The following is an 18,511-nucleotide window of genomic DNA, read 5'->3' on the forward strand; positions in this document are numbered from 1 at the left end:
GTAAAATAATGCTGCTGGGTATACAGGGGTACAGTCCCTATGACACAAGTGATAAAGGTTTGTGCTTCCCAAGTACCTATCATCCAGATTTCAAAGCATGACAAGTAAGTCATTCTCTTGCAAACATGCTTTGAGGTAAGTAATGAATATATACCTGTCATTTATCTTTTTTCCTTAAATATGGCTAGTTCTATAATGAACCATAGCATCTGCTTGGTTTAAATCTACTTAGTATCTGCAATTTGAGGACTTCTAACACCATGGCCATTTTTGTAAACAGCACTAGTTGTTAGGTAAACCAGCTGGAATTTCAGGAACAAGCATGAAATCAGGACAGGGACAGCATTAAAGCCTTTCCTCTGGTAGAGGTTTAAATCAGAACACTTCTCAGGATGTTAGGCTCCAGGCCACTAAATTCACTTAATTAGGAACAGTGAATCGGAAGAGGAACCCCAGGTTCTAACGACCACTCACTCCCACTGGCTGTGTGGTTTCAGCAAGCTGTACTTCAGACTCCTGTTAGGCAAATAAGATTCATAAAACTTGCTTCAAAACCATACCAGGGCCACTCCAGGTATAAAATTTAGAGCTTTGTGGGGTAGTACCCTCTTTTTATTATTCCTTTCCCTGTCCTTCTAAATCATCAGTGTCTGTCTCCTGTCGAATCTTTGGTATTCCAATTGGCTATGCAGGATTTGTATCCTAATGTCCATGACTGGGATCGAAAGAGGTGTGGGTCTAGGAGCCTTGAGCCTTCCCTAAAAACCGAGCTATGGCAATTCTTGCTGAGGGGCCAAGGTCAAACAGCCCGCTGGGAGATTTACCCAAAAGGTAATGAGGCTGCACACCAGAGCCCCTCGCTTGCTCTGGCCTCTTACAGGGTTCTGGGAGCAGCCCCAGAAATTCTGCATTTATTTTATTTTATTGTTTTTGTTTGTTTGTTTGTTTGTTTTTGAGACAGAGTCTCACTGTGTCGCCCTCAGTAGAGTGCTGTGGCATCACAGCTCAAAGCAACCTCAAACTCTTGGGCTTATGTGATTCTCTTGCCTCAGCCTCCCAAGTAGCTGGGACTACAGGCACCTGCCACAACACCTGGCTATTTTTGTTGTTGTTGTAGTTGATTAGCTGGCCCCGGGCCAGGTTCGAACTCGCCACCATCAGTGTATGTGGCTGGTGCCATAGACGCTGTGCTATGGGAGCTGAACCTGCATTTCTATATTTGTATGGGGTTTTTTTTTGGGGGGGGTTCTTTGTTTAGAGATAGAGTCTCACTTTGTCATCCTCTGTAGCGAGCTCTGGTGTCACAGCTCACAGCAAACTCCAGCTCTTGGACTTAGGTGATTCTTTTGCCTCAGCCTCCCAAGTAGCTGGGACTACAGGTGCCCACCACAACGCCCAGCTATTTTTTTGTTGCATTTTGGCTGGGGCCAGGTTTGAACCCACTGCCCTCAGTATATGGGGCCAGCACCCTACTCACTGAGCCACAGGCACCACTCTCTTTATTTGTATGTTTATATTCTTAAAGATGACTGCAAAATCATAAAAACCTCAGACCCCACAAAACCAGTGTCTGGGGAGCCAGCTGATCACAACTTCACCTAGTTGGTGTTTGAACTAGCAAACACCATTTACTGCATGCCTCTCACCCTCACCTAAAAAAATCCTCTGTAGCTCCTGGGAATTCTTAATCCCATTGGCAGTTACACTTGGAAAAGTAAGAAAGTCAGTCACCTTTCTTAGGACCTTGGTTTGGTCTGAAGCGCCATAGATCAGTGAGATAGTTGCCCCAAGACTGACCGTTTTGTCCCCTGAAGTTTTCCCAGTCCTCAGCGTTTACTAAATGACTGTCTTGTATAGCCTCCCCCAAAACATATATCCCCTTCTTTGAGTTTCTCCTGCTTTAGCTACTAAGGCACCGTTAAAGCCACAGTCCAGACAACCCAACTCTGATACATAATGAGAATCTTTTTATTGTTGTTGAGATGGAGTCACTCCACTGTGTCGCCCTTGGTAGAGTGTCGTGGTGTCACAGCTCACAGCAACCTCAAACTCGTGGGCTTTAGTGATTCTCTTGCCTCAGCCTCCCAAGTAACTGGGACGACAGGCGCTCACCACAACACCTGGCTATTTTTGTTTCAGTTGTCATTGTTGTTTAGCTGGCCCGGGCTGGGTTTGAACACACCAACCTTGGTGTATGTGGCTGGTGCCATTACCACTGTGCTATGGGCACCGAGCCGTGATGAGAATCTTTGTACTTAAGAGTGCTATGACTTTGCTCCATCCCCACCTGTGCTTAGAGTAGCACTCTCGTCCTTTTTAGGGCTGTGCTGACCCTACCAATATATCCACAGATTTGACAAGTGCTTAATCCCTGGCAGCACCACCTAGCACCTCCTGGCTGTGTAACTCACTCAAAGCCACTTGAGATGAAAGGTCTCCCAGAAGGCCTGGTGTCCTTACTATGGTCCCAGAACTCTTGTACCCTGGCCATACCCTGTTATGTCCTTATTTTCTCCCTTAGTCCTGGGGAAACAGCCATGATCAGTCTGAGCAGACCATCCTGGAGGAGCATCCTACCTGATAAGAACCCAGGGACAGCTCAGAATTCTGACAAATAAATTGAAAAGGGCCTTCTCAACCTCTGTAAGGCCTCAATGAACACATAGGCCCACATCCTCTAGTTTCCTTTGGTGTGGAGTATAAAGTGAGGTCGCTCTTCCCACTGCTCAGCTGATGCTGCTTTATGTTAGCATGTGTGTTTTCACTCTGTTTATGAACAGATACCCTGAGCTAGGTCACTGTCTGTCGAGATTGAAGTGAGAATTTTAAGTGGGCCTGTGGTGCTGCAAGAAATGTGGCCATAAGTGTTTGTTTTATCTCCTTGTTGCTACTTCTGAGCTAGCACTGGCTTTATCTTGGAAACATGGAAGATGGTTCTAGCACCTAAATACAGAATATGGTCCTTTCGTAGGTTGTCCTTTTTAGGACAAGCACTACCCTGGTAACTCATGCTTTCATAAAGCTCTACAGTTCACATAGGCATTTTCAAGTCATAATCTCAGCCCTTGCTCAACAGGCTCTATGAGGTAGGAAGTAGGAATCCAGCTTCCTTGAGGATTCTGAAGCTTTGTGAGGGGCTGGGGGTGTGAAATGATTTACACAAAGACACACAGCTGGAAAGTAGCAGATCTAGGACTAGAACTCACCTGGGCTCCAAACCACAGACTCTTCCCTGTTGGAAAGGACTGGACTAATGGCAGTTATTAAAATAAACACAAATCTGGCTGGGTGCCTGTGGCTCAAGTAGCTAAGGTGCCAGCCACAAACACCTAAGGTGGCAAGTTCGAATCCAGCCCGGGCCCGCCAAACAAAAATGACAGCTGCAACCAAAAAATAGCTGGGTGCTGTGGCGGGCATCTGTAGTCCCAGCTACTTGGGAGGCTAAGGCAGGAGACTCGCTTGAGCCCAGGAGTTGGAGGTTGCTGTGAGCTGTAATGCCATAGCACTCTACCCAGGGGGATAGCTCTGAGGCTCTGTCTCAAAAAAAAAATAAAATAAAATAAAAATAAATAAATACAAATCTTTTATTAAAAGAGATGCTAATACCATGGGTGAAATCATTTATTATTGCTAATTATCCTCTGCTATAGTTGGGTAATGTCATCTCGCTGCTGTTGTTTGCCATCTCCCTAGAGTGAAAAGAATACTTTTCTCTTAAAAAATTAATCAGTCCAAGTTTTCAGGCCCAGAGGAAGCTCTCTTGTAGCCTCCTCATTCAGTAGTCCTCCGTAGGAAGAGTGATCTTGTGGATAAATTCATCATACTTCACTTTGCCATTCGGTTCGATATCTGCTTCCCTAAAAAGATCATCCACTGCAATAAATCACATCAATTTTTCAGTTTAGCGTTAATGTTGGATTATAAAACAGCAAGTTATTTGGGGATCGAGGGTTCCCATATTCTCAAAAACTAGGAAGTAAACAATTTAACAGAAAAGGGACAACCTACCACCTACCCTCTGGAGACCACTGATTCAATTTTGAGCTAATCAGGTTTTCTGCAAGGGCAGGAAGTAGGGAGATATACTGCTTTTTGTTAAAACTTTGTTATTTATTTTAAAGAAAATATCTGACCCTGTACCTACATTTCTAGTTCTAGAAACCTTTGGCTTGGGCTTTTTCCCTTTTGCAACCCCACCCCCACCTCCCAGCAGAACAGACATCCTTGGTTGGCAGCTCCATCCTGGGCTGCACCAGTCCAGGCGTTGGCCTGCCCCTCATATGCCTGCTCTCTCTTCCAAATTGGCATTCCTCCCTGCCCTGCCCCCACACTGGAGAGAGGACTTAGTGACAAGTGGTGTCTGCTACCATTACCTCCTTTAAAAAGTGTGTTTTGGGAGTGGGGGTTTTATGAGAGAAATTATAATAAATCCAACTGTGTTGAAAGCTCCAAGCATACAAAACTGCCATTGTTGTTCTACATTGCTAAAAAAAAAAAAAAAAGAAAGAAAGAAAAACCATTTCACTTGCTTGTTTCTTCTGGTTCTAGATTCCTGAGACAAAATACTAGCTTGTCCCAAGCACTGGCAAGAAGAAGCATTTTGGCTTATATTCTCCACAGTGGTTTCTTGAGACCAAACTACCTTTGGCTCTTTGGATTATCCTCACCCTCCTGCAAAAACTTTCTCCCTGCCCTGTGTGTCAGTTCCCAGCCTAGACCCTCTCTACATGTAATGCTCAGTAGTTACAAAATATCCTACAATTTTCTACTCAACCATCCTCAAAAGTATAATTACTATGCTCTGTGCCTCAGCTGATAGTATTGAGTATTTGGGGAATGCTGGGAAGACTAGAATTCATCCCATTTCATGGAGATGCCTCTGCTATAAGCCAGCTGGTTAAAACTGTCCCAGGGACCAAGCCCAACATGAGTGCCATGCCAGCTGCTGCAGCCTCTTCCTGTCCGGGAGAGGAGAGAGGCAGCACTTCACAGGCCTGAGCCCACCTTCTGGGCAGAACCTGTTGTCCAGTGTGTCTCACTTTAGAGTGCTAAAGTCAGGCTGTGGAAGGGAGGCCTCCTGGGTGGCCTTCTGTAGCTACTGCAAAGATGGTTCTTGATAAAACTGGAAATTGTCTTTCAGTCATCCAGGGTAAAGGATTCCTACTTTGTTATCATCTACCTATCTGCACACAGCACACAGGAGGGAAAGTGGTCTCCTTGCTTATCTAGAATACACCAGTTTTGTTTCTTTTCTCTTTTTTTAAGGCAGAACCTCAAGCTGTCGTCCTGGGTATAGTGCCATGGCATCACAGCTCACAGCAACCTCCAACTCTTGGGCTCAAGCGATTCTCTTGCCTCAGCCTCCCAAGCAGCTGGGAATACAGGTGCCCACCACAATGCCCAGCCATTTTTTTGGTTGTAGTTGTCATTGCTATATGGCAGGCCCAGGCTGGATTCGAACCCACCAGCGCTGGTGTATGTGGCTGGCAACTTAGCTGCTTGAGCTACAGGTACAGAGCCTAGAATACACCAGTTTCTTTGAATGTTCCTTTGCTGGTTAAACAAATGAGCAATGTAGGTAAGTTGGGGGCCATGGTGTTGCTTGAGACAGGAATTACTAATCGTAGAATTAAGGCTCTGCTCCCTCTTAGCTAACACTCCACCTGGTACCTGAGGGACCCAACATTGTCCTCAGAGCCTAAAAGGAAAGGACAGCTAGTGTCTTCCCCTGCTAACATGAATACAGCCACAATAAGAGGCAAGAACCTGACAGGAGCAAGCCTGAAAAAAGCAGCGGAAGCTGACTCTGCCTGCTGTAGCGCTATTTTTAAATGCTCTGCTGTGCCTTTGTGACAGCAGATAAAAATCTGAGCAGACTCCTTTGTAGAATGGCTTTTGGAGGGACCTGAGGAATTGCCTACTGAGACATCATTTCCAGAGAAGAAACTGAGGAGGGGGGTGAGAGGTTAAGAAACTCATCTGAGGTCCCCTGGAAAGAGAGAGATACAAGATTCAAACCTAATTTAAACCATAACCTCAAAACCCCTCCAGTGGTTTGCCGTGATATAAGCAGAAGCTGATGGCCAGTACTTACTGAAGCCTTTTTCCTACTGTGGCCAAGCCCAGCACTCATGTCCCAACCTCAGGGAAGGAGGGCACCCTAACTAGAAACTTCAGGCTCTCCATGGGTTGGGGACATGGCCTTTGAGGGCAGAGTGGGGCTGGCCACTGTGATGGGCTCGGCAGGCCCAGTGTGCTGGAAGAACTCAGCAAAGGCCAGCATTGAGGTCCCCTTTCCAACATAGAAGGGGCATTCCCAGGAAAGTTGTGAAGGCATACGGGGCTGCTGGAAGGTGTGAGGCAAGGGCCCCTCGTGGGGTTAGTGACCAGGAGTGCTTCTCCAGCTGTCCCTGCAAAGGCCCTCATGGCACCCCCTTCTGGAAAAGCTCTTAGAGCTGACTAATTTGGCAGGAAAAGGAGCAAATTTGGAAATGCTTAACCTCAGCAACATCAGATACTGTGGTGAGAGGAAAGTGCCTTGAGTTGGGGCAGGAGTTATGTCTAGCAAACCTGCCTGCAGGTGCCTCCCAACTCTCCTTACCTGTTTGCTCAGTAGGTAGGGCATCTGCTCTGGGGATGTCAGACACAGTAAGTGACTCACAGTGAGAGCTTCAACACAGGGGAAGGGCCAAGTAGGTGCCTTGCTAACTTGCCCCAAGCTGTCCCTTAACCTGGTCGATGTTGCCCCTCCTGCCTCCAGGACTCCCATTGCTCCCCAGGCTCTAGTCCAATGCTCACCTAGCAGGATATCTGCACCCAGTCTTCTGAGCCTGCATCAACTGAGGGTCTTGCACATTCCTGGGAACATCAGTTGGGCATCGGTGTCCTCCCCCACCTCCCTGCCCCCAGTGGAAGACAGGCCCCAGGCTGTTACCTTCCTTGTGCGTGAGCTTCTCTCCCAGTCTCATGAGTTTTGACCGCAGCTCAGATGCCATGATGTAACCTTTCTTCTCCTTGTCTGCCATTAACATGGCCAGGAGAATTTCTTTCTTTGGGTCCTCTTGCTTTATTTGCATGTGCATAATGGTCAGAAAAGTGGAGAAATCCAGCTCTCCATTTCTGTCTAGGAAACCCCCCAAACACCAGAGTGAGCAGGGGGAAATGGCTATAAGGGGAAGCCACTATCCCCTTGTCCAACCTGCAGTGCTGGATCAAGGGCACCTAATTCAGGGACCACCAGGACAGGGCAGTGGTCCATGGTAAAGACACAGCCCTTCCTGCTGAGTTTCCACTACAGGCCACTCACTGGACTGGATGTTGCTAATTTCAGTGACATTCTCAGTGACTGTGGTTATCACCCCACTTAGCCTGCTGAGGAGACAGAAGGTCAGGGTGTGCAGTCACATTACGGAGCAGAGCAGGACCATGGCAGGCTGCACCTCTTTTCCAGTGTGTCCCTCTTGGCCTGCCCTGGAGGGAAACAGGTTTACATGTCCATCCCCCTTGGCTGCCAACACCAGGACAGATGTGTGACCTCACCTGGCCTCAAGCTCCAGTCCCAGCCTGGGCACTGACCACATCTTCCACCCTAACCGTCCTCTGGGCGTACCCTGGCCAGCTACAACTGCAGGAAACCAGAACTTCCCCTGACCACAACCTCCTGTTTAGAGGACACAGAAACAAGGAAACCACTTTCCCTTTGGAACTAAAAATGGGGGATCTCAAGTATCAGACCCCTGAGCACTCTGTCACCAGGTGCCAGCCTTCAGAGTTCAGGCTGGGCCCAGCATGAGTGTCCAAGGCTGCTGCAGTCATCTTGCAGGTGCTGGTGACCCATCTGAGAGGTGAGACTGCTGAGGGCCAGGACTGAGAAGTGGCCTGTGGACTTTAGGACAAGTGCTTTTCCCAGGCCACCCCCTCCTCTGGGCCAGTAGTGTCCAGCCCCCAGTGCAAATAGCCACCTCAGCCTCTCTTACCACTTTTTTCCTTTAAAAAAAAAAAACACCTGGCTCGCCGCCCATAACACCAGCCACATACACCAAGGTTGGCGGGTTCGAACCTAGCCCAGGCCAGCTAAAACAACAATGACATCTGCAACAAAAAATAGCTGTGGTGGGTGCCTATAGTCCCAGCTACTTGGGAGACTGAGGCAAGAGAATCATTTAAGCCCAAGAGTTGGAAGTTGCTGTGAGCTGTGATGCCATAGCACTCTACCAAAAGCAACAAAGTGAGACTCTCAAAAACAAAAAACCCAGAACATAAAAGTCTGCTTCTAATTATAAAAGTCCTAGATGGTCTCATTGTTGAAAATACAGAACACAGCAATCAAGGGAATGAAGATCACCCATAATCTCATCCCCAGAGAGAACCACATGGTAAACATTTTGGGTGGGTTTTCTTCCAGTCTTTTTTTCCAGCAGTATTGCATCATTTTTCAGTCTTTGAAATCAGAAGAAATAGGTTCCAATCCTGAATCTACCATTGGCTCATGTACTTTGGTGAGTTACTTAATGGCCATGGACCTCGACCTTTGCTTGTAAAATGGGATTAGGAGAGTACCCTCTTCATAGGAAGTGTCTGAGCCAAGCACTTGGCACATACACAACAAAGGGAAATTTTTCTTTTTTTCTTTTTTGAGACAGTCTCAAGCTGTCACCCTGGGTAGAATGCCATGGGGTCACAGCCCACAGCAACCTCAAACTCTCCGGCTTAAGCAATTCTCTTGCCTCAGCCTCCCACGTAGCTGGGCCCCTGCCACAACACGCATCTATTTTTTTGTTGTTGTTTTGTTGCAGTTGTCATTTTAGCTGCCCTGGGCCAGGTTCAAACCCGCCAGCCTCGGTGTATATGGCCGGTGCCCTACCCACTGAGCTGCAGGTGCCGCCAACAAAGGGAAATTTTTCTATAAAAACAACACTGGGATCACTGTCAGCACTGTGACAGTTTGTGATAAAGTTGTTGGAATGCCTGGTTCCTGAGGTCCCATGTGAAATGGGGTGTCACCTGGTTCCATGAGGATTCAAGGAAGCTGAGTGATGCACGGAGCACCTGCCCGTCCTGCAGATGACTCGCTGCCACCTGTCCCTCCAACTCTGAGCTTTCCACACCTCTGCTCTCTGCACCCACCTGCTGGGGCCCTCCCCAAGCCCCTGGCTCACTCACCTATCCCATGGGTCTGCAGATGCCGCTGCACCTCCCCTGGCGTTGGGCTGGCCCCCAGGCACCTCATGGTCACCATGAGGTCAGTGGCTTTTATCTTCCCCCTCTGCTGCTTGTCGTACAGGGAGAAGCATTCCTTATACTCTGTGCACAGCCCAAAAGGGAGCGTCAGTAACATTCTGTCACTGTCCACACTGTGGCCCTCCCTGTCCTGTCCTCCACCTCGCTTTCCCCTGCCCAGCTCCTCTCTTCAACCCCGCCCCCTACCCTGGTTGTCAGATACAGTGAATGAAAATACAGAACTGCAAGGTAAACTGAATTCAGATAAACAGTGAGTACATTTGTTGTACAAGTATGTCCCAAGCTTTTGCACATTTAATTGAGTGCCCAGTATTTTCCTTGGCTCTGCTTCCTCTCCTCCTGCCTCCTCCCTTCTCCTTTCTCTTCCCCTCTGCCCTTCCTCCCCAGGAGCCCACAGCAGGGCATCCAGACTCCCAGGGGACCTTTGCAAATACAATTTCTCTGAGAAACAGGGATAAAAATGCCTCTGGATTGCTGTGAGGGCCCCTTCCACGAAGGCCTGGCAGAGACAGGCTCTCACATGTGGTGATGTATTATGATCATGATTACAACAGGGGCACTTATATGAGTTCACTGCCCCTGCCCCCAGCCTCCAGCTGCTGAATGAAGTCCTAGGCCTGTTCTTAAAGAGTCTAAGACAGCAGTTCTCAACCTGTGGTTAAACCCCGTTGCGGGTTGAACAACCCTTTCACAGGGGTCGCCTAAATACATCCTGCATATCATATTTATATTAGGATTCGTAACAGTAGCAAAATTAGTAGCAACAAAAATAATTTTATGGTTGAGGGTCACCACAACATGAGGAACTGTATTAAAGGGTCACGGCATTAGGAAGGTTGAGAACCACTGCTCTAAGAGGTCCTGTGGGGAAGTTCTCCCAGGGTCTGAAGCCCTTTCTCCTGTGCCACTTGGTGGAGGTGAAATGTCTGCTGGGGCTCAGGCTCCTCTAAAGCCACTGTCTCACAGCCCAGCACAGCTGTCCCACTGGGCCCCAGCCCTTGGAGGAACAGGAAAACCAGCTGGGAGCTTGGCAAAGATCCCTAGGCCCCAGTGACTGAGTCTGATTCAGGCCTGGAGTGGAGCAGCCATCAGGTGAGGTAACTGAGCCCTGCGGGGGAGACTGAATAGCCCTCATTGGCCCTGCCCACCTGGGGCGCAGGTATTGGTTCTCCTGCTTCTCACACCACCCAGTGGGTCCTCAGAGGCCTGGACCAGTGACTCCTTAGCTGATACAAGAACAACCATCACATTTGACATTGCTGAGCACTCGACCCCATGCCTGTGGGACCTTGGAAGTAGCACTGATACTATCCCCATCATGCAGTGGAGTGGCTGAGCATCAGCTCTGGGCAGCCTGGCTCTGAAGCGGAGCTGTGTCCACCAGGCCACACTGCCCTCAGTTCCTTCCAGTGTGTGGATTGGGAGGGGGTGCAGAAGGAAGCCTCTCAACCCCCCAACCCGGATCTGGGGTCACTGAAGGTAGACCAGCAGGTGAGGTTGAGAGACAACTTTGTGAAGAGGTTGAAAGGGGACCCCACTTACCCACTTGCCCTTTCAGATCTTTCCAGAGCCTGTGCTTCTAAAGAGCAGGAGCCAGAGGGGAGCAGAGCAGTCAGGGCCAGAACCTAGCCTAAGACCTCAGCCTTGATTCCTACAAAAACTAATTGCCTATAAGAGGGCCCAGTGCCAGAGGGGACAGTGCTATCATCTCCCATCAAGGGCACAAAAGAAAGCTTGCCCCACATACAGAGTTTAAGCCTAGCCCCTCCTGGTGTGGCCCTCTCAGCCACCCCCACTTTGTGTTTGGATTTGCCCATGGGCAAACAGGAGGGGTGCACACTGCCCCCCGCCCCATGCCCTGCAACTATACCTGGGAGCCAGTGCCCCTGACATCAGCAGGGCCAGGGTTCATAGACAAGCCTCCCTCTCAACAAACCCTTATGTCCTCTGACCTTGACAAATCTACATTTTGATGACCTGGAAAACCAGAGCCAACAGAGTATACCTGGTGAACCAGCTCTGGCTCCTGGCTGACTCCCCACCTTTCAGCCACTCTTCTCCCCTCTCCCTCTTCTGCTCTCCCTGCTCCCAGCTTAGCCATGGAGTTCTGCTGTGAGTACTTCACTGCTTTCCTGTGTCATCCTCCCCTGCCTCGACTATGACCCCTGTGAAGGCAGGGGAGGGATTTTGTCTATTCACTGCTGTTATGGCTAAAACCTAGAATAGGGCTTGCACAAAGAAAGGACTCACACACTTCAGTGAAGAATGAATTAAATGGTATGAACTGAATTAAAAATCTCTGGTAGGGCTCAGTGCCAGTAGCTCAATGAGTAGGGTGCTGGCCACATACACTGAAGGTGGAGGGTTCGAGCCTGGCCCGGGCCTGCCAAACAACAATGACAACTGCAACTGGGCATTGTGTCGAGTGCCTGTAGTCCCAGCTACTCGGGAGGCTGAGGCAAGAGAATCACTTAAGCCCAAGAGTTTGAGGTTGCTGTGAGCTATGACACTATAGCACTCTACTGAGGACGACACAATAAGACTCTGCCTAAGGAAAAAAAAAATTCCCCTGTAGGTTTTCCCTTTGAAAATGCAAATGCCCAGAGATAAGAAAGATACTTCTGGTGAAACCTGTGGCTCAGTGCCGCAAGTTGGAACCTGGCCCTGGCCAAAGTGCAATAAAAAAAGAGCTAGGCGGCTCGGCGCCTGTGGCTCAAGCGGCTAAGGCGCCAGCCACATACACCTAAGGTGGCGGGTTCGAATCCCCAGCCCGGGCCCGCCAAACAACAATGATGGCTGCAACCAAAAAAATGGCCAGGTGTTGTGGCAGGCGCCTGTGGTCCCAGCTACTTGGGAGGCGGAGGCAGGAGACTCGCTTGAGCCCAGGAGTTGGAGGTTGCTGTGAGCGTGATGCCATGGCACTCTACCCAGGGGGATAGCTTGAGGCTCCGTCTCAAAAAAAAAAAAAAAAAAAAAAGAGATAGGAGTTGTGGCTGGCACCTGTAGAACCAGGTCCTCAGGAGGCTGAGGCAAGAGAATCGCCTAACCCCAAGAGCTGGAAATTGTTGTGAGCTGTGATGCCACAGCACTCTAATTGAGGGCAACAAAGTGAGATTGTCTCTAAAAAAAAAAAAAAAGAAAGACACTTCTAAGGCCTAGGATGACACCCACTGTGTGCTGAAGGTTTAACTGGCTCTGATGACATTATTTACATGTTTATTACACACTTTACAGACATAAACAATGTATACCACAGAATTTGCAAGTAATAATAAAATAAATATGCAATATTCTTTTTTTTTTCTTTTTTTTTGCAGTTTCTGACCAGGGCTAGGTTTGAACCTGCCACCTCTGGCATATAGGGCCAGCGCCCTACTCCTTTGAGCCACAGTGCCACCCCAATATGCAATATTCTTTGTTATTAATTCTATCTAGGCAACTGATTAACACAAATGAGTTTTGCCAACTCACATTCATTGCCAACTGAGAGCTGTGATTCAACCATGACTTGACAAATGAGTTGCATACCAGTGAATGCAATTCTTTTTCCAATGAATGTATTGTCATAAAATTTGATAAGTGATCTACTATTAAACCATTTCTCACCCTTGTACCAATATTTTATTTTATTACTTTTTATTATTTTATTTTAGAGATAGGATCTTGTTCTGTCAATGGGGCTGGAGTACAGTGGTCTCGTGACAGTTCACTGCAGCCTCAAACACCTAGGCTCAGACCATCCACCCATTTCAGCCTCCTGAGTAGCTGTGGCTATAGGTACATGCTACCACGCCTGGCTAGTTTTTTAAAATTTTTTTGTAGAGACAAGATCTTGCTATGTTGCCTGGTAGGCTGGTCTCAAACTCCTGGATTCAATCCTCCCCCCAAATGCTGGCATTATAGACATGAGCCACTCATCTGGGTGGCTAACAATGCCAAACAACAATGTTTGGTACCAATTATATTCATTAAACTAAGATTTCTTTCACATGTCCAGCACTACTGGTTGCAATAGGGCTTTTAAACTTTGTGTATAGATGTAGGGATTGGAACGTTGTTTGATACTATATTATTTGATAATGGCTTATAAAATTGCTAAAAACGTGGCTCTTGATAGCTGAAGCAAGCCAGCTCCAGCACACATATGGGTGATGCCTGGCCTGTGCCTGGCCCAGTGTCAAGCATATAACTGACATTGTCCCCTCTTTCTCTCTCAGCAGCCTAGTGAGGTGGCATCATTATCCCTACTTCACAGATGAGAAAACTGAGGCTCAGAGGTGATGGGACCCAGGTCTGCTGACTCCAAGGCCCCGGTTCTTCCCTTTCCACTAAGCTACCCATGTAGTTTTATGCAATCATTAAACATTGCTGACCACTTTCATGGTGTCAGACACTGGAATACAAAGAGAAATTACTTTCTTTCCTTCTGGGAGTTTTGAAGGCCCTAGGAGGGAGGGTCATTGAGACTCGAAATTAGCTATGTGTTGGGGGGGGTGCTGAGGCTGAGAGCTGGACTCCAATCCTGAGTCCTTTACACCAGAGGAAGGGGAGCCCCTGTCCTGGACCCTGTTTTAAAAGTCCCTGTTTAGGGGCAGTGCCTGTGGCTCAGTGGGTAGGGCACCAGCCCCATATACTGAGGGTGGCAGGTTCGAACCTGGCCCCCACCAAACTGCAACAACAAAATAGCTGGCATTATAGCAGGCACCTGTAGTCCCAGCTACTCTGGAGGCTGAGGCGAGAGAATCGCCTAAACCCAAGAACTAGAGGTGGCTGTGAGCTGTAATGCCACGGCACTCTACCAAGGGCAATAAAGTGAGACTCTGTCTCAAAAAAATAAAATAAAATAAAATAATAAATAAAAATAAAAGTCCCTAGCCCTCCTAGTGGGCTAAGGGGTTCAAAGGGGTCTATGCGGAGGTGCCCTCCTGGAGCCCACAACTCCTCCCCACCTCTAGACAAACTCTGGATATGCAGAACTCTGGAACCCCTGCCCAGGTTAACATCAAGCCCACTTCTAGAGCTTTCAGGACCTTGCCCTGGGTCACAAGGCTGCCATGAGGCCAAGGAACCTGCAACTTTATCTCTAGTGCGGGGGGTGGGGGTGGGGCCTCACTGAGAAGGTAACAGAGACCTGGAGATAATGGGACACCCAGGAGTGGGGTGTTACTGTTAGGCCGACTGTTGGGACACAGGTCCAGGGGAACAACCTCAAGAAACAGCTGCTTGTGCCACCTGAGGCTCTCAGCTGGGCTTTGCTGAGTCTCTCTTGCCAGGGGTTGCGGGGGCTGCAGCCACGAGGCTCCCCTGGCCCATGTCTGGGCCCCTGAGTTCTCTGTAACCCAACTCTTTCCTCTAGATCTTGTGGAAACAGAGCTCTGCACTGAGTGAAATTGAAGCCTGACTGGGGACCAGCAGATGAGGAGATCCAGGGAATATGCACATGCCAAAACTTGGCTTCACTTCAGCTGAACCCCAATTTTACAGATGGGGAGACTGAGGCCAGGCAAGTAGAAGGCTCTAGTACAAGGGTGGCAGAGCACCTCTTTTCCCTATCCCTTCCCCCTCCTTCTCCCCTGTCTGCAATGTTAATGGTCTCTCTTCATCCCACCCAAATCCAAGTATCAGGAAGGATCTCTAGTGGGCTCTCTCCCACCACCCCAGCTTGGAAACCACACCGACAAACATGAGACCAACATTTCCACCTTCAGTCCCACCGGCCTCTTGCAGCAGCCCGCCTCTGGCCCGTGGGTGGGCCCAGCTCCCCCTAGCCGCCTTCCTTCCCAGCAACAAAAAACTGAGCAGAGCGAATCGCCTAATGAGACCCATATTTTGCTGTGAGTTGCTAATTAAAGAGCAAACCAACCTACCATTAATTTGGTCCTGGGAAAGAAACTTGGCCTGCAGGAGAGAGAGGAAAACAGTCAGGGAAGGGCTCGGTTCCCGGCCCCTCCCCAGACTTGGCCAGGAGACCACAGACCCCCCCTCACCATCGCGGGCCGCGCTGCCACCCGGGCTGGGCTGGCTGCTCCCTGACGGCGCTGTCACGTCGACTTCCTCCCTTTCCTTGGCTGCAGGTCCGAAGTCCGCCCAGCTGGGTGGAGGCCCGATAATAAACCCTCGGCTGCCGTGGAGACCCGGCCAACGCCTGGGGTCAGATTCCCGCCTCCGCACGGCTGTCCCCTACGCGCAAGTGGCTAGAGAGGAAACAGGCGGCGGAAGGGCTGTCCTGGGACTGGGGCTTCTGTCCTCCCGTCCCGGAAGCCAGTGCCTTGCAGCTGAGGGACAAACGCCCACGTTCCCTCCGGGGAGCCCTGCAATGCGGGAGGGGGTCAGTAAATTCAGAAAGGGGGGAGGCTGCTCCCGGGTCACGGTGTCCTGTCTCTGGGCTTCCCGCTGGCAGTCCAGCACTTTGCAGCCTGTCTCACTGCAGGCAGGTCACAGGCCATCCAGGAGTAAGCAGCTCAGTGACAGGCGCCCGGGCCCCAGCCTTGGGCAGGTACCGCAGAAGGAGCGCAGGCTTGGGACGGTCAGGCTGGATTCACTCCTGCCACTCCTGCTGATTTGCTGCGTGACCGGGAGGGAGTCCTCAGCCTCCGGTGCCTCACTTTCCTCCCTGGGCTGAACTGTGGGGCCCTTGGGAGAGCTAAGGGGCCAGGGCAGTTGGGGCGCAGCCTCTTCCAGGACTCTGGGGGTGAGGCCTCTTAGGTGACTTCCTGGCTCCTTTTCTTTCTTTTTTTTTTTTGAGACAGAGTCTCACTTTATCAGTAGAGTGCCCTAGCGTCACAGCTCACAGCAACCTCCAACTCCGGGGCTTAGGCGATTCTCCGAGTAGCTGGGACTACAGGCGCCCCCCACACGCCCGGCTATTTTGTTGTTGTTGTTGCAGTTTGGCCATAGCAGGTTCGAACCCACCACCTTCGGTGTATGGGGCTGGCGCGCTACCCACTGAGCCACAGGCGCCACCCCTGGCTCCTTTTCTTTCTCTCCCTCCTCTGCCCACCCTCAGCCCTCCCCTCCCCCCACCTCTTGTAGCAGAAGCTGCTGAGACTCCCAGTGTCCTCAGTGGTTTCTGCAGCTCTGCTGTCCCCACAAAGGCAATGAAGACAAAATGGGGTGCCTGGGAGCTGCCCTGTTGGGCACCACTGGAGTCTACCATTTTGTCTTGAGATCCAGTCCCCCTGTTGCAGAGAGCAAGGCTTTTGTCCACAGCTGGGGTCTGGCTTGTCTGTGGGCTTAGGAATCTGAGGTTCATCCCACTTTCTCAAGGGCCCTCAGATGTGGCTGCACAGGCCCTGCCCTGAGCCAGGCTGCAGTACAAGTAGGTGCTGGTGGCAGCTGCATGGACCCAGAGGAAGGGGACTTCTTGCCAGTTTGCACAGTGGCAAGGTGCCACCTGCCTTTGGTCCACTCTCTCCATCCCGCCTTTTCTGACCACTTCAGTGTAGAAAGTTCTCCTTCCCTCCAAATTGTGTCTCCTGAGTTGCCTCCTTACACCTATTCTAGACCCAGAACTTGCAGCTTGAGGCTCCTTTGTCCCCTGTGAGAAGAGGAAAGGCTGGCAGCAGTGCTGAAAGTGGGGGGAGAAGGAAGTTGGGAGAAGTCAGGTGGGGATTGGAAGTGTGGGGAAGCCTGAAGGGGATAGAGCACTCACTTGGAATTGCCCTTCTTTGGAAATGGGCCCTAGGAGAGAAAAGGCATTTCCTTGGGTTTAGGTCAGTAAGCGCTGGGGTTTGAGCTCTGTTCCCCAAGGCATCCTAACTGACACCCTTGCCAACTCCCTCCTCACCTCCCATCAAGGAGCTCTGAAACACCTGCACTGGGGTAGTGTCCACAGGAGGTTCCACTATACAAAGGTTCCTCCAGCTGTATGGAATACTGCACGTGTGCTACATCTCAAAGATTTTCAGTACCACTTGGGGCTGTGATTTTTTGTTTATTCTTGAGCCCTGGCCCCTCTTGGGGGTTGACATATCCCCTGGGGACTGCCATGACTTCTCTCCTGCTCCCACTCTCTGGATGCCCCTGGGATGGGCTCTAGACAGGGAAAGGTCCTCCCTTCAACCCCCCAGGCGACAGTCTGACCAAGATGTTCCCAAGATTTTGATGAGATGCTTTTGGCTTTTGCTCATGTTTCCTTGACCCAACTCCCTTCCCCAAGAGGATAGGGACAGACCTCTTTCCACCCCACACAGTATTCCTGGGCCAAACTTGTGTCTTGGGGCACAGTCTCTCACAATTAGGGGCTAACAGGGTAGCCCCTTGGGCCCCCAGAGGAGTCTTTAAGTCCTTGGCAGGTTTACAGTGTGCCTGCTGGGTGAAGGCACAGAGGTGGCCCTCAGAGGCCCACTGGGCTCTGCTCCTCCTGTCCTGTGTGCCTCTGAACAGAGGCTCCTGAAGCTAAAGCCTGTACTGGGTTGAATAGAGTTGCCCCAAACTCATGTCCACCAGAAAACGGTGATTGCGGCCTTATTTGGAAATAGCCCTCTGCAGATACAACTAAGATGAAGTCATCCTGGAGTGGAGTGGGTCCGAATCCAATGAGCAGAATTTGAACATACAGAGACATGGAGCGAGGCTGTGAGGACTGAAGCAGAGACCGAGAGACGTGTCTACAAACTAGGGAAGGCCAAGGACTGCCTGAGTTTGGAGAAGCTGGGAGTGGCAAAGGATTCTCCCCCAGAAGCTACAGACAGCCCGGTTCTACCAACACTTTGATTTTTGGACTTGTAGTCTCTGATAGTACAAATACCTGTTTTGTTTTGTTTAGCTATTATTATTTTTATTATGTCCTCATTTTATTGTGGCTCAGTGAAAACCTTCCATGGTCCAATACTTGAGAACCGCTGACTTGCAGGAGGTGCTACTGAGGCTGGGCACCCTGCCCACATGGTAAGTGAGGTTCCCGTGGCACTGCATAGCCTTGGGGGCTGGTATTGCCACTCACAGTGTCATCTGTGTCAACGGTTATCTAGAGCTGTCCAATGCACAACCTCACCAGCCCGACATGGGGGCCTTGACTGATTATGGAAAATGTAAAAAAAGGCTTGGCACCTGTAGTACAGTGGTTATGGCACCAGCCACACATACCAAGGCTAGTGGGTTTGAACCGGCCTGGGCCAGCTAAACAACAATGACTACTGCAACAACAAAAACTAAATAGTTGTACCTGTAGTCCCAGCTACTTGGGAGGCTGAGGCAAGAGAACTGCTTAAACCCAAGAGTTTGAGGTTGCTGTGAGCTGTGATGCCACTGCACTCTACTGAGGGTGACA

General features: G+C 49.9%; 1 protein-coding gene across 2 annotated transcripts; it reads right to left on the reverse strand.

Annotated features, from left to right (window-relative positions):
- Window positions 1–3,567: 3,567 nt before the first annotated feature.
- Window positions 3,568–15,410, reverse strand: CALML4 (calmodulin like 4). Of its 2 annotated transcripts, none has more exons than XM_003784458.2 (5): window positions 15,228–15,396; window positions 15,108–15,138; window positions 9,163–9,303; window positions 6,935–7,123; window positions 3,568–3,873 (listed from the first exon to the last, which is right to left on the reverse strand). In XM_003784458.2, the coding sequence occupies exons 1-5, from the start codon at window positions 15,228–15,230 to the stop codon at window positions 3,776–3,778; spliced, it is 462 nt and encodes a 153-aa protein (XP_003784506.1). In that variant the 5' UTR covers window positions 15,231–15,396; the 3' UTR covers window positions 3,568–3,775. The 2 variants fall into 2 exon arrangements, with proteins under 2 accessions (XP_003784506.1, XP_023365861.1); XM_023510093.1 differs by lacking the exon at window positions 3,568–3,873 and adding an exon at window positions 5,786–6,858 and having other exon boundaries at window positions 15,228–15,410.
- Between the last annotated feature and the right edge of the window lie 3,101 nt (window positions 15,411–18,511).

This window comes from Otolemur garnettii, unplaced genomic scaffold, assembly GCF_000181295.1.
Source record: "Otolemur garnettii isolate 467f Iridium unplaced genomic scaffold, OtoGar3 scaffold00011, whole genome shotgun sequence".
Classification (NCBI taxonomy): Eukaryota; Metazoa; Chordata; class Mammalia; order Primates; family Galagidae; genus Otolemur; species Otolemur garnettii.

What these genes read in the sequence shown, in the direction of transcription:
- CALML4 (XM_003784458.2), bottom strand. An exon ending in TCTGCAGACCCATGGGATAG is followed by an intron (nt 7,124 to 9,162) that starts GTGAGTGAGCCA and finishes GGGGTTTCCTAG; the next exon opens with ACAGAAATGGAGAGCTGGAT. An exon ending in GAAGCTCACGCACAAGGAAG is followed by an intron (nt 3,874 to 6,934) that starts GTAACAGCCTGG and finishes GATTTATTGCAG; the next exon opens with TGGATGATCTTTTTAGGGAA.